This window comes from Nyctibius grandis, chromosome 4, assembly GCF_013368605.1.
Source record: "Nyctibius grandis isolate bNycGra1 chromosome 4, bNycGra1.pri, whole genome shotgun sequence".
Classification (NCBI taxonomy): Eukaryota; Metazoa; Chordata; class Aves; order Nyctibiiformes; family Nyctibiidae; genus Nyctibius; species Nyctibius grandis.
The window spans coordinates 10,559,986-10,574,962 of NC_090661.1; the positions used below are offsets into that span (position 1 = coordinate 10,559,986).

Consider the following 14,977-nt stretch of genomic DNA (forward strand, 5'->3'; position numbering starts at 1 on the left):
AAATTAACAAAATTACTCCACAGAAAATTGCATTATACCCAGCTGCAATACTACCACTAAAGTGTTCAGCACAGTAACGTTAAAGCAAAGGTATACTTTGCTATTTTGAGTCACATACGGCATTTTTCCTGACCTGCTGCTGTTAATCATTTCAAGCGTATGTTTACATGGCTGTTTTTGCCAACCCACTTTCAGCTGTCACCAGCCCCCACAGAAAATAATAATAATAAACACCGAGCACACCCACAAAGAGGTAACTAAGAATAGGTTAGATGCACAGAGAGGTCTGGAAGCTCCAAAAACATAAACCATACAACCTTCCTAATTTATTGCCATACATCTCATACTTTGACCCAACAACAACATACAGTGTTGATTTTCAGGTGCAAATTTTATTGTGGATCATAACAAAGGTTTCAGAAAAAGCACGGGAAAAAAATCAGCAACAGAGTGTCTCTTACTTACAGAGTACATAAAATATAGTCTGTGAAAGCTACTAACTCTGTAGTTGAAGGCAATGCAGCTTAATTTAAACTAATTATTATTTTCAGATGCATATGTTAAGAAGCAAATTTTGCAAACATTCTTTTTTCTCAATTAGTTTGTTATTGAAATTGAGAACCAAATATTTCAATGACACTAACATTGTGGCAGAGTGTGTAGTATTAAACTGTTAGACAGAAAAGAAAACCTCATTATTTCAAAAAGAAATAGTCACACAGAAAATATTGTCAAAATACATAAAATTAGCCCTAGTAAATGTTAAATGACTCAAAACTTCTTTGGAAAATCTGTGGATGCTGAGGTATACATAATATTGGAATTTTGGTACTGTTAACTCAATTTTTCTTGTGATACATCAAAACAAAATATCTTACTTTAAACTAATTATGACTTTCTACAAAGGATTTCTTCAGCCTTTAATTGTACTTTAACTGTAAAGAGAAAACCCACACTAATTCTTACAGTAAAATGACAAAAGTCTATTAGGTAACAGTGTAGAAAATCTTGCAAGAGGTCAAGGCACTGTTCTCTCTTTGAGTGCTTGGCGCACACACACAGGTCATTCATGAAGGCTGTTTTGATAGGAAGACAAGAATAACAAAACCTAGACCTAAAGCTAGTATCTAGTATATTAAATATCATATGTATCTTTCTCTAATGAAATAAACCCCATTACTTTTAAAAGCCATTCTGCTTTACAACACTGTAGTTTGCAGTAAGGTGTCAGCTAAATTAATCTGAAACATGAATGTAAAAACATACTTTATAAAAATAAGAACAAAGGTCAACCAAGTAGCATTTACTTCAATCAATATAGTCTGCCTGAATGTAAACGATTCCCAAGTACTGTAACCCTCTGTAAAACAGAAAGAACCAAATGCTCTGTTGATTTAATGCCACCAGTTTACATGGAGATATGCCAATCAGCAACTCAGTCCACAGTCAATCAAAGTAGAGTAGGACTTGCTGGTCCACTCAAATTCCTGAACTACACAGCTGCAAGAGCTGCTGACCCCCTGTAACAGAAAGATATCTACTGACTAAGGAATGTAACGAACTAGATATTCTGCAGTCAGCTCACTGAATAAGAAACTTGGTGCATCTGTACTTGATCGGAAATACAGAGCAATCCAATTCTGGGCTTTATGTGTGTGTTTCAGGTAAAATTATGCAAAGATTCCTTCAATACCTTTTTTATAGGGCCTGTTCTTTATGGCAACTAAATGCCAGTCAGCTGGGAAAGAAATCTGAAAGGAGTTGACCTCAAGATATTAGGATTTTAGATAATTACTTTGACAACATGTTTTTGCCATACTATTGACAATCTGTAGCTCCTCTTTGAAAAAAATAACAGTTTTGTGTGATTGACAGAGCATGCCAGGATCCATCAGCAGGGAAAGGATGCCTATCTCCAACCACAAAACGAATCTGGATACCATATTGCTGGATGCAATGGATGGGTTAGAACTCAGAGAAGCACAGAAAACTCTGTTCTTTTGGCAGTTTCATAATCCCCCAGCAGCAGAAATGTTTACTCTTTGTTTGTTACTCAAGGCGGGCTAACAATCTGCCAGTTTTTGGTGGACTCAGCTACTGTGGGCCTTCATGTGACAGAGCACAACAGACAAGCACATTGGCCTGAGTGGTGAGATCCAAATACCACCATGAGATCTTAAGGCAGTAGCTTGGATTCATACTACCTGGCTTTAGAAACCTAGCCAAAGCGCCGAGATAGCAGCCTCAAGATCAGAGGCTCCTCTGGGACCAGTAGAGAAACTGGCCTCTCCAGGTGACTGTTCGTATCTTACATGGGCTAAATCCATTGATTTGGATCTATTTAATCATTTAAAGAAAATATAAATAAAACCAGGACTGACCTAAAACTTAAACAACTTCTATTTTAATATAAACAGTGGGGAAAATCCTGCATTCAGCTGTACATCAGTATACACTGCTGTGTATCAACAATAAAAGCATCAGGGGTGTCAGCAGAATTTGGCCTAGCTAACTTAACATTTCACTTCCCTGAAGGAAGGTGCTGGCCTACACTGATAGCTGAAGAGCAAACTGTCTACAGTAGTATTCTATATTTCTATAATATTCTGTATCAAATCAATAAATATTAGATATAATCTGTATATTAGATTTCATATTTATCTGATAGCTATTTAAATCTACACTGTCAAAAATATAAGCAGTGACCCACTCCTACATGGCAGCATATACTATTTGTGTGAATGCGTTAAAACTATCACATGGGTCTATATTTACATAGGACACTCTTGTTTATATAGCAGATTTTAATTTACATAAATTCTTACCACAGGATAGATAGTTGTGTAAAGGTTGAATATTGTTTAAATGTTTCTATGGTTCTGCATAATTGCATTTCAGCATGAGGATTTCATCATTCTGTCTCAGTTTTATGTTTTTTAAGGATGGAAAATGGAGTCTGACAGACTTCAAAATCTCCAGTAATGTTATACCAATATAGCATAGGAATACTTAATTTCAAGACCAGGCAAAACCTAGTTTCACTGTTCCTAACCTTTTTCCTTTACCTATATAAATCTCCTCTTCAAAGAAAGTGCACTCCTGAAAACAATGGCAAAGTGTTTTGGCATTGCTGAGATGTAAAAGAGTATTTTAGCTGAGCATGATCTGCAGAAAAAACATCACACATTTTTTAATTAACAATTACAATTACTACAATCTAAGTGTGCAAATGAAAAACTTCTATGTGAAACATTAAAATAAGCTGAAATTGCTGCTGGTATATACATGAGAAGTTCTGTCTCAGTTTGCTCAAAAAATGCTTTGTTAATTCCTATCATTTAGCTTCTCAGATATTAAAGATATAATGAAATCATGTTAATTGTCACCAAGGTCAAAACGTCCAGTTATTTACCTGTGTAAAAGGCAAATAATTGTTATTCTCTGCATCTCTACTTTCAGAAACTCAGTTAAAATATAGAGGTAAAAAAATATTTTAATAAAGATATTTAGAATGCTTATAACAATCAGACAACAATTTCTGAGTTCAGAGAACATCCAAGTATTTTCCTTTGAATTAAATATTGACTTTCCTTTGAATTAAATATTGACTTTCCTTTGCAAAAGTTGATATTTACTTCTCAGGATAATAATTTCTGTGGCCCTCCAGCAGAAGTCAGTATCATTTTGTTATTAAACATCAGTCAGTGTTCATCAAAGACAGAACATAATTGCTTGTCTTCCCTTTATGCTAATGTTGCACTGGAAAACTCTACATTAAAAAAAAAAAAACAAACCTGAAAAATTGAAAAATATGTAATGCTTTATGTACTAAGTAACATATAGCTGTTATTGACTGTTCTTGCCAGCACTGCGTGTCTTCAGATGAACAGACTCAAGAGCTGACAGATTGCTTTCCCTTTCACCTATACCAGTTCTGCCATAATTGGATGACAATTAACTAAGTCTCCTTCCTGCACTAAGCAGTCCGAAGATTTCTAAATCTGTAACCCAGGATCCCAAGAATCTGTGGTTGCACTGGAATACTTCTTTTGGAAAGGTATCTAATACTATCATCAAGACTGATTAATTTACTCCTCAACTTATGCCAGTGCAGTTTTTGATGAGTAACACTTGTGTCAGGCAGTCTCTATCAGCTTCTTTATGGAAACATAGCTGGTGCTTAATATAAAGGCTAAGGGAAAAATCAACTCTCATTTCTCTTTTGTGTCTGTTAAAGCTAAAACTAAACAGATAACAGCTTATACTTGGTTATAATTAGAAAAAAGTACTCCTTATAGCCATGTAAAATGACCAAAGAACATCACATGGAGTCTTTACAGATGGAAGTAGTTTTGACCTAAAAGTAGTGCTTTTGTATCTGAAAGGCTACAGGAATGTTTCTGGAAAATAAATCTTATTTTTTGTGTTAGACATTATGCAGTAACATACATTCATCATGAAAGCAACCAAAGGGATAGATTCTAAATCCTATTTAGCAATAAATCTATACTTGCAACCTGGCAATCCTGTGTTTAAACTACTGAAAGAAAAACAAGCCATTCTTTTACTTTCTAATACTACGTAATAATACAAATATTATAGAGAAACTGTATTATACAGGTGTGTTTTCCTGAAACGTGTACTTTGCAAAATAGATTTCTTCCTTGAACTAAACCAAGTCACAAGCTGCAAAGCGTGCTTATGTGGAATGCTCAATAACACATATTTAAAGCAGAGTATCACATTATAATAAGTCTGAAGGAATGAGTAGCCACTTCAGTTTGTACCCATAAAATTCAAGCCTAACAGCACTGGAAATACAAATTAATCAGGTTAAAGGCTTGAGAAAGTCTCTTTTTAGCTGTGAACAAGAGTATTTAACTGTTTCTCCCTGTGCACACTTCTCATAATTAGAATGCAACCATCTTATCATGGATAGAAAATCCCCAGATTAGAAAAGATATATGTAAAAAATATTAAAATAGATACTCAGTGCTGAATCTTCCTCTGATTGGCTTCAAAGGCTGATTTGAATTAAAGTTACTGGTTTTTTTCATTCTTGCTTCACCTACTATAAAACAGTGTGAAGACAGTTACTATTGAGACATTAATTCTCCCAGAATACACCTAAATACCTTCCTCCAAACCTTTTTCTTCATAATTTATATTAGTTTTAAATCTACTATGAAAATAGTAATGCAAGAATATTCAATTAAAAATTCTTCAGATACATGGTTTAGTTCCTTTTAGGATAAAGATGCAGAGGAATACCGATGAAAAATATGCTAGTTATGATTCTTTCTTTATGTCCCGAATCAGTTCTTCACTCCACGTTCCTGTATTTGGTAAACAAATTGTACAGTACTCTCAATGTAGACTTCAAGTCACAGTTCACAATATCTAGAAAAAATGACAAGGGAAAAAACACATTAATAACTATTAGCTCAAAACATTTTCAGAAAAAGTGCCTATTCTCTACTCCCTTTCCTTGTTCAGATCCATATCCATGAACATTCGAATCATAAAGACAGTAAGAAAGAGTAGAAATATAAATAAAGCACAGTTTTTAAACTGGCAACTCAAAAATCATTATTTCAACCACTTTTAGTTAGGGATTCAAATGCCTAACGGTGTCGATGAAGAAACGCAACCAAGGTTTAGATGCCCATGAGATAAATCGTGCCTAGGATTACGTATATTTATATGACCGAATCTTCAGTCGGTTGTGGCTGAAAAGTAATGATTTTGAAAAAATCATCAGGCAGGAACCAATGGAACTCTTCTCTTACGTAAGATTTGCAGAACTTGGCCCATTCTGGGCTGCAACATCCTTTATTAGGACTAATTTCAGCAAGATAGATAGAGGCAAGTTTAAATTTTCTAAAGGATCTAAAGCAGCTAGGTGTACAAGTGCCTCTCTAAGACACTTCTGAAAATGCTGTGAGTTAGCTGATGTACATGGCTGAATCAGTCCTTAGAAACTCAACATCTAAAGTAAAGGATTTATAGGAAACAAAAAGCTAATGAATACCTGCTGTTTCCAAGAGAAGTTGTTGAGAAAGTCAATATTATTTCACAAGAAATCTATAAAACAAACTGACAAGTACTACTGCAGCAGTCTATGCTAGTGCTTCAAGGAATATTCAGTCTCAAATAGGGACTCAGAATTGCCCTCAGAAAGAATAGAAAAGAATTAGAACAGAACAGAATTAGAACAGAATTAGAATAGTCCTCTCTCTTTCTGTTGGCTGTACAGGAACTCAATCTCTTAACTTTGGTTCTTAGAATTGGTCATGAAGGTGTAAAGCAGGTGGTGTGCATACTCCCATTATCTTCAAAACCTCCAAGCCTGCCTAGTAAATTGTGTATGTAATCATCAGGTATTTTTGCCATTATATTTATATACAGTGATGTTTCTCACAGATTGTGAAGGGTTTATACTTTGAAGAATGAATCCAATCAAACCTATGCATGGTCTCTCAAAGTATGCAAACTGTAGCTACATGGCAAACTGACATCCATGGACAAAGGGTGAAAACAATCAAACCTAAATTCTATGCTGAGACTTTGCATGGTCATGAAACCATGGCCACATGGTTTTGTGGCTCTTAATAAATCAGATCAGAAATGCTTGGTATAAAATGAAGAGAAAATGCCAAAAGCTACACGAAGAACACATTGCTCCCACAACATGTTATGTGCAAACAGTACTGCAGAGTGTAACTCGGGAAGTTTCCTCTTTTAGGCCAGCAGCATGCTGTTAACACCTTCATTTCCTAATACAGAACTTCACATGAATAAAGAGGTAACTTTAATAGGTCTTTGCAAGATTACAAGATGACTCTACCACCACAACAGAATTCCACAGAAAGGTCCAAATTAAAAAGTAGCATGCTCACAAAGAAAGATGAGTTACTTTCCTTGCTATATGTGTTTGACCAACATGTATAACATTTTACTGGCTGCAATTTTCAAAAAGAGAAACTTGAGTTTGGCTTTGATGTACACATTTCAAGTAGTAATCTCAAAAACTCAAACTGCAAATGAATTCATTACAGACTCAGTAGATTAATGTTCTGGCCATTTTGAAAGTAAAAGGTCATGGAAAGCTTTTTAATACCTTTTCATTTATATTGCAAATAACCCACATAAACCGTTGACCCCATAAAAATCATTGGTTTTCATACTCATTTATTTAACTGCATTCTTTTTTCCACTAAATATGTTTTTCATATTCTAAAGCACTTTTCAGCATATTTTTTCCTCAAGAACCTCAAAGAAACAGTGTAGGAATTTAAAGAGTATTTAGTATACACATTTAGGGTAAGATCCTTTTCAATACTCTCTTGCTCACTGGAAATTTTAAGTACGGGCATTGTGCCCAATGTAACAACACATAAAACAGATGTGTTTTTCCATTCACATTGGGCAGGAAGTTTCATATTAAGCATTTCAATAATTGCACAAGAAATGTCTTATATATGCTGAAATATCCTTATGGCTTGATTTATACTGGAAAAATTAGCTGTCCCCTAGAGCAATAAATACCTGAAAAATTGAATGCCATAAGAATTTTAAACCTCCATGGGGAGTAAGGGATCACAGATACTCTCTGTTTTACTTGGATCCCTAGATTTCACTATTTCCCCCTTCTCTCTTTGACTATTTCAAACATGAAAGTTTGTGATACAGTCACCAATGGTTTACTAAAGCATGACTGGGGATAAGAGTTCAAGAAATAAAAAGAGATTAAAAATAGGCTGGGTAGGTCCCGATTAAATGTGTAGGCAGCATAGGCTCAATCCTGAGACATATTTTTTGTGTGTGTGCATATGTCTGCTGCTGTTATGATCTGGAAGTTGGGAGGGATGGAAAATAAGCAGAATGGAGCAGAACTTGATTCAGTGATGTGTGCCTGAATCTCCAGAGAGCCCTTACTATTAGAAATAAAACTCTGAGCATTAGCTTATACCAACTCCTCAGGGAATGACAATCCAATATTACGGTAGGAAAAGACTGTGTGCACCATAGAACTGAGTCTGCAATGGGTCTTGAAAACAAATACATATTGATTATTATGGTAGGTAACCAGCAGAAACACAGCTACCACCCCTGTTGGGAAGAGTGGAGCAGAAGCTGCATGTCCAGCTCCTGCATGGTGAGAAGTAACTTCTCATGGGAGGAACCACAAGAGCACCCTATAACATGGTGAATCAAGGGCCCTATATCCAGCCCAAAAAGCTGGATTTAAACCCTGTATTTATATGAGCAAAGAGTAGTGGAAGCCCTGTCCTGCTAAAGTCAGCAGCAAAACCTTCATCTTCCCTGAAGACACATTTTACTTTCAGTCTCCAACTCTAAATCTAATTTAAATATGCATGATTAGGTCCTGCACTCAAAGGCAGTTATCTGAACATTTGAAATTCTTCTTCCACAACATCTACATCTTTTGTAAAAATCTTGTAAATGACACTGAAATACTTGAGGTTTAGTATGAAGAAGTGAGATGGGGGAAAATGGAGCAATTGGAGCAATTCATATCTGCCAGTGACACCATTCACAATTGTACTCTTTTTCTTTCAGTGAATATCTAAGTATTACTGCATATGTTTGGTCATGCAAATCTTACCCTAGCCATTCAAGAAAGGAAGCCTTGTAACATTTGAAAAAGCATATCTATCAGCCATTTAAAATACAGAGTTACCTGAGCCTTGAGTATCTTGCCTTTCACTCTTTCATTAACATTTTAACCTTCATTTAGCTGTACCATAATCCTGCGAGATAAGATCTGGATCCAGTGCAAATTCTTAAGAAGATACAAAAAAACCAGAATAGATACCTTCTGGTCTTGGCTTTGGTTTTTCCAATCCACCATCTTGCATTAGCTCAAACGCAAAGGATACATTGAGGACCTAGTAATATAATAAAGGTAGTCATTATTGTGAACTATATACAGTATAATATAAATGGTCAAAACAAGATGTATTTAAAGCTGCAGACCCAGATGCTTGTAAAGAAAACATAGCCAGGGCTCTGTACATCAATGGAAGATTTGGTCTATGGAATCCAGGCAATCCATTGTTCTGTTTTTTTCTGGGTGGTGATGGTGGTTTCAGAAATATAAAAGTAATTGAAATATAACATGTGAACTAATATTACCCACAGAAAAATTACTTACAAGTAAGAAAAGCCCACCTCCCGCAAGTTTAAAAATTGGAACATGATGGCCCATGAAGTGCTCTTGTCTTGAACAGACAGCAGAATTGCCTGGATAACAACAGACACTGGGGTAACGGTTGGTCTTAAAATGATACATAGTACATATATGCCTTTATGCTTCCAAAAAACATGAAATCTTTCAAATGCTAAATTCTTGGATTTTGGACACAAAAAATCAGTTCTGTCATCAATTCATGTGTATAATTATTTATACACTTAATGAACAGTAACAACATCACACACTGGCTGCTAAAATCAGTTAATACTTGCTAACCACCCCATCATTAATACAATTATCCCTTTTATTACGGATAAGCATTAATACTGAGATCTTAAAAATGCTTGGAAATGGTTACCAGTACAGTCCTGTCCTGATTTCAGCTATTTACATCAAACTTATGCAGAAAAGTTTGTGTCATCCTTGTACTACTAGACAAGTTTATATGTTTGTTTGTTTTTAACAGAAAAATGTAATCTAATTACCTTTTGTTCAAAACTATCAGGAGTCAAGAAAAAGCTGTGCAGAGGAACAAAGTAGCCTTCTAGGAGACCCATTAGCAGAACTAAGTACACACCATCTGCAAACTGTAAAAAAGACATTTCTCAGTACATTTTCTAAAGAATAACTCATTACTTTGCTTAATGAACATGATATATATTGTCTAATGCAGAACTGTCAACAAACTACTAATACAAATATTTTAAATTGGAACGAAAAGATCTCATCCCACTTCTTCGATTCCTTTAATTTAGAACGTTCTGTTATGCCTTCTCCAAAACTGACCTAATGCTAAAATACACATGCGGAATAAAGTTCCTGGAAGAGAAGTCGTCAGTGGCTTTGATCTATGCCTTTGCTTTCTCTTCTACTAGGTGTGGTGAATCAGAACAGCCACCTTTCAAGCTTTCAAATGGCATGCATCCCCTGAGCAGGGAAAAGCAGAATGAAGGTGCAATCTCATGACTGCAATGAAATTCAGTACGTTGGAGGAAATAAAGGAACAAAGATTCATCTTTATCCATGTACTGCAAGTCTGAGTCAATCTAATTTTAAAGTGTATGTAATTACAGATGGGAGATACCTAATTGCTATGATATATTTTCATTTCTATCTAAAAAGTAGCAACATCCTTAAGATTTTGTTAAAAGTGTCTTACTCTTATCCCTGTGGCGTCACGTCTATCAGTGCAGTGAGATATCCTCACAATCAAACTGAGTTATCTGAAGCAACCCATCACCTTCCTGAGGTAGATAATTTTCTTTCAACTGATAGAAATACAATCTCCCATCTTAGGGAATACTGTTTCAGATAAATGCTTACGTGGTTTCTAGGTACACTTGAATAACACTTTTTTTCCAAAAGTAAACAATGCAATAAGCAGGCATAGGGAACACCTTTCTGAAAGCCCTTACACATTATTTCCATCTAAATCTTAATTTTAAATTTGAAAAATCTCTATCAGATTGATAGCTATTTAAATAAACCAGAGATTCTTAATAACATGAATCAAGACATAAAATAAAGTCTGTCCTGAAGACACCTGGGTTGGATTTTTTTTGATAGCGTGGATACCATCCTTCCTTCCTGCCTGACCTTGTAATTTTCTTATGGTAACTGCTGCAATTGTTCACATGGGGAGGTATTAATACAGCAGGATTAAGCTTTTCTTTTAGCTTCTTTCCAGCCAATTTAGCAGCTGAGAACAAGAAAGAAGACCATGTACCACATTATTCCCGTGGTGCAATCAAGCCTGCAGCCCAACTGTACAGCTGCCTATACACTTGACTAGCTTTACTCTCAAGAACGTATCTCACTGAATAGAGTCATTGTAATCCCAAGCGATTGCGTGCTTGTATAAAGGTAGGCAGGAAACAACTGTTCAGCTTGACGTTGGATCAAACCAAGCGGACAGAGTTCTTTCCTGACCAAAACAAGCGCAGGTTCTACTTACAGCACTTGGCAGCACTCAAGAGGTAGCATCTGTTAATTAATTTTTATGCTAGTGGAAGTACAAAACTGTTTTAGAGAAATTTAGCTGCCCTCATGATTTCTTTGCTTAATTAGTCAGGGTCTTCTTCGTACAAACGCATTTAGAATTGAAGGGTTTCCTGCTGAAATAACATCTTAGAGCTCAATCAACAACAATTCAATGAAATTTCTGGATAAAGTTGGGGGCATAGTGCATAACACAGTGCAACTATCCCTCCCTTTTAAGGAAGGCTGTAAAATCCCACCTGGGTCTCCAGTTCAGTGACCTCCAAATTCAATTTGTTGAGATGCTTGTTCACAAAGGTTATGAGAGTCTGAAATATGAAAACAATGCAGTGAAGGCCTATTCAGTAGGGCAGCAGTTCAACACATGCAGTATGAACTCCAGTCAGAAGAGAATCTGCATGAATAAAGACACTGCAACACAATTTTTAAGTTTTAAAATTGAAATGTGACATTAAAAATCTTTTTTGCCCAAGAATGAAGAACAGAAATAAAATGAACGTGAAGTATATAAATAAAAATACACTGTTAAACCTTAATAATTCTTAAAAAAAAACTTGTAGCAGACTATAGGGAAGTGGGTAGCTGGACTCCACTCCAGTCTGACAGCCACCAAAATACTCTAGGTCAGACTCCTGGCAGTTGTAAACTGGATACCTCTTTGGCATCAGGACACTCAATCTACCAGTTGGGTTCTACTCAACGTACTCTTTGTGAGAACTTCTTTTTGATGGAAACTTTGATAACTACATGTTGTTCTGTGTTCCAAAGTTAAGTTCATGCTGCTAAATATTAATAAAAAATAACATTACAATTATGAATTTGTATATTTGTTTAATCATAAAGCTTAATTGTATTTAATGTCTGCAAACTATGCCAATTATATATTATATACATATACACTCACTACATATATACAAACAGATAGACACAAGCATGCACATGCACGTGTTACGTATTTTAAAAACAAAAACCTTCCAACCTTTTTCACTACATTGAGCTTGTCTGGAGCATGGTCAAATAAAGTATCAAATGCATCTCTTTCTGAAAAACATTCAGAGATGTTAATATACCGAGCAGCAGTTGTTCAAATGCAGAATAAACACTTATTAATGCACACACTCGTTTAAGACAACAGTCAGCAAAATGCTTCAACACAGTCTCTTTGTATTCCAAGTATCACGTATTTTTGCAGACTGCTCTCTTGCTGTAAGCTGCTAGTAACTTATTCTCCACTACTTACAAAAAGCATAATTTTCAAGTAGGATTTGGATTACCTAATAACCCTGTTTTTCAAAAATGAACAAAGAATGGTATCTTTATGCATAAAATCTTAAGGAGCCAGATACAGGGAGCTAAGTAAACAAATCATCGTGTGCAGAACATGAGTTTACACCTAGAGTCACTACATCTACAGAGGAAGATTTTCCCCATGGGCCACCGACTGCATTGTGGTGTGCTATATTATCCACCACCTCAGGGAAGCTTACGATTACACAGCTGCAATACAATCCTTTGTGTAGATGTTTTGGGGCCATTCTGATATGCAATTTAGGACATTATCAGCAGGACAGGCAACGTAGGGTGGCATGACTGGAGCGCTACTGTAGTCACCTTCTGAAGAAAACCGTAAAGAAAAAATAAATAAAAAGGCACCAGAGTCTTTCCTGAGCAATTTCCATTTCGACAATCACCTGAATGATGGAGAATGACTCCGCAAAAAGCTACATTCATATTCCTCAATAAAAAATGCTAGAGTAGATCCAAAGCCATTTGTAGAAAGCAGACTTCAAACAAAGTAAGACTGCTCAGGGATAACATAGGGAAAAGAGGTCATGCGTGTAACCTTTTAAATCAGCTGTAAGGCAGCCATTGAAATAATATAAGAAGGAAATGCTAAATTCTTGGTGGGACTCCACCTAAAGCTCCTCAGATGAGTGTTTTCTGTTGGCCCGGCATTTGGCCAGTCTCATTGCTAGCAGTAAGACATACTAGGCACAGGAACTTGCATGGTGTTCAGGCCTGTTGAAAAATGACTCGGTCATTAAAGTGTAAGTAGGTAACATATGCAAGAATCCCAACGAGTTCACCAGCTGGTTTACGATAAGACATCCTTTCATATTATGCTGGGAACTTATGACCATTAATACTACTACAGTAATGTTCTGGAGGTTAAACCACAAAGCACCTGCAGATTAACACGTGCTGAAAAGCAATGAAATGTGTTTTAAAGATGGTCAGACTGATCTTAATGTTTTTTCCTTTTGTTAACTGCCACAATAGCCTGTGGTGCATATATTTATATATTTGCCAGGGCAACGTGAAATCCTCTACTTCCTTGCAGTTTGATCAAAGTGACCACCCACTGCAGAAAAAATGTATACTTTGGCTGCCTCGAGAAAAAGATAATAATCAAATGAACTTACCATGCCTTCCTGATAATGCCCTATGAAAAAAAAAACCAACAAAACACAGTTATACATAATTCACTTGCAGACATTGTGCTGCAAAAGAAAACACTATACGTGGCCAGATCTTCAGCTTGGTGAAAACTGGAGTAGATCCATGGATTAAGAAAACCTTCATCAAGTTACTTCAACTGAGAATCTGGATTAATCTGGAGTCCATCAGTATAATATCTCCTGGCTTCACTAAAGTCTCATGGGAGGCCAGATCGCAGATTTCCTACTATTGAACCAAATCAACACACCTTGCCTGAGTGAAGAAGGCTTTTTCACATTGATTTTGTGAAAACTTTTCCCTTTGCTTTAAAGATGCATTTACCACACCAACTACAATAACAATTCCAGCCAAAATAATGCTTGGATTGGGTTCTTAAGGACTGCAGCATTTTGCTCCAGCTGATCCTTCATGTAAGTATTATAAGTAAACAAATCCATAATGATTAATAATAAGTCGATAGTCCGTCTTTTCTCCATCCTACTGGAAACTAGGATATTCTACGATTGCTTTTTTTTCGTTTGGAATAACTTTTCTGTTATAAATTGTTCAGTGAGATGACATGTACAGGGCTTACTACTGTCATTTTACATCCCCAAAGTCCAAACACCTAAAAATAGTCATATCACATCCCTTTTTGAAAGAATCTAGTTCTCTATCAAATAAATAACAACATTAAAGAATGAAGCATATCTTTCTTGTTTGTTTGAAGGACTTTTGAATAAAAAAATAAGAAATATAATAAATACAGAAATTAATAGTAGACAAATACAAAATAGAGATTTTGTATATCTTCACTCTGTCTTCTCTTTTATCCTGGTCTCCTGCTTTTAGTTCCCCAGCTCTGTATTTCCTCACTCTTTTGTATTTTTAGATGCATGTTTGTAGCTCTTGAAAAGGCTAAAATACAGTCAGTGGCTGATGCATCATCTTCCTTGGAACCCCAATACCGAAATCTAAATATCAGCAAATGTTTGAATTTCTGAGATGCATCTGTGTTCAATTACTGAACTGTTGGCAAAAGTGGTGTTGACATACTCAGTGTTACCAGTTATTTCCTCTTGGATTTGTCGAGACTGGAGGATTCCTTCTCGTTTCTGGAAAAAATAAAAAAGTTACATTTTTCTCAGTAAAGTTAATGCTTAGAGTAGAGCAAAAATTTATTTGTGATCCACAAACATAATTAGATAAGAAACCTGCAAAATAAGAAGTTTTTAAAACAAACTCACTGTAGTATATTATTTCACCTTGCAAGTATTTCAGAAAACTCTTTTGTACATTAACAAGAAACTTGAAACTCCACCT

The 14,977-nt window shown here is 35.7% G+C and overlaps 1 protein-coding gene across 1 annotated transcript in view; it reads right to left on the reverse strand.

Moving 5' to 3' along the window:
* Positions 1-306: 306 nt before the first annotated feature.
* The window catches only part of PARVA (parvin alpha), a 69,987-nt gene continuing 55,316 nt past the window's right edge, over positions 307-14,977 (reverse strand). The window contains exons 8-14 of the mRNA XM_068399354.1: positions 14,711-14,769; positions 13,639-13,658; positions 12,195-12,256; positions 11,455-11,523; positions 9,703-9,804; positions 8,840-8,912; positions 307-5,400 (exon numbers count right to left, since the gene is read on the reverse strand). Of these exons, the coding sequence (XP_068255455.1) occupies positions 5,324-5,400; positions 8,840-8,912; positions 9,703-9,804; positions 11,455-11,523; positions 12,195-12,256; positions 13,639-13,658; positions 14,711-14,769 (462 nt within the window). The 3' untranslated portion in view covers positions 307-5,323. The remainder of the gene's footprint in view (positions 5,401-8,839; positions 8,913-9,702; positions 9,805-11,454; positions 11,524-12,194; positions 12,257-13,638; positions 13,659-14,710; positions 14,770-14,977) is intronic.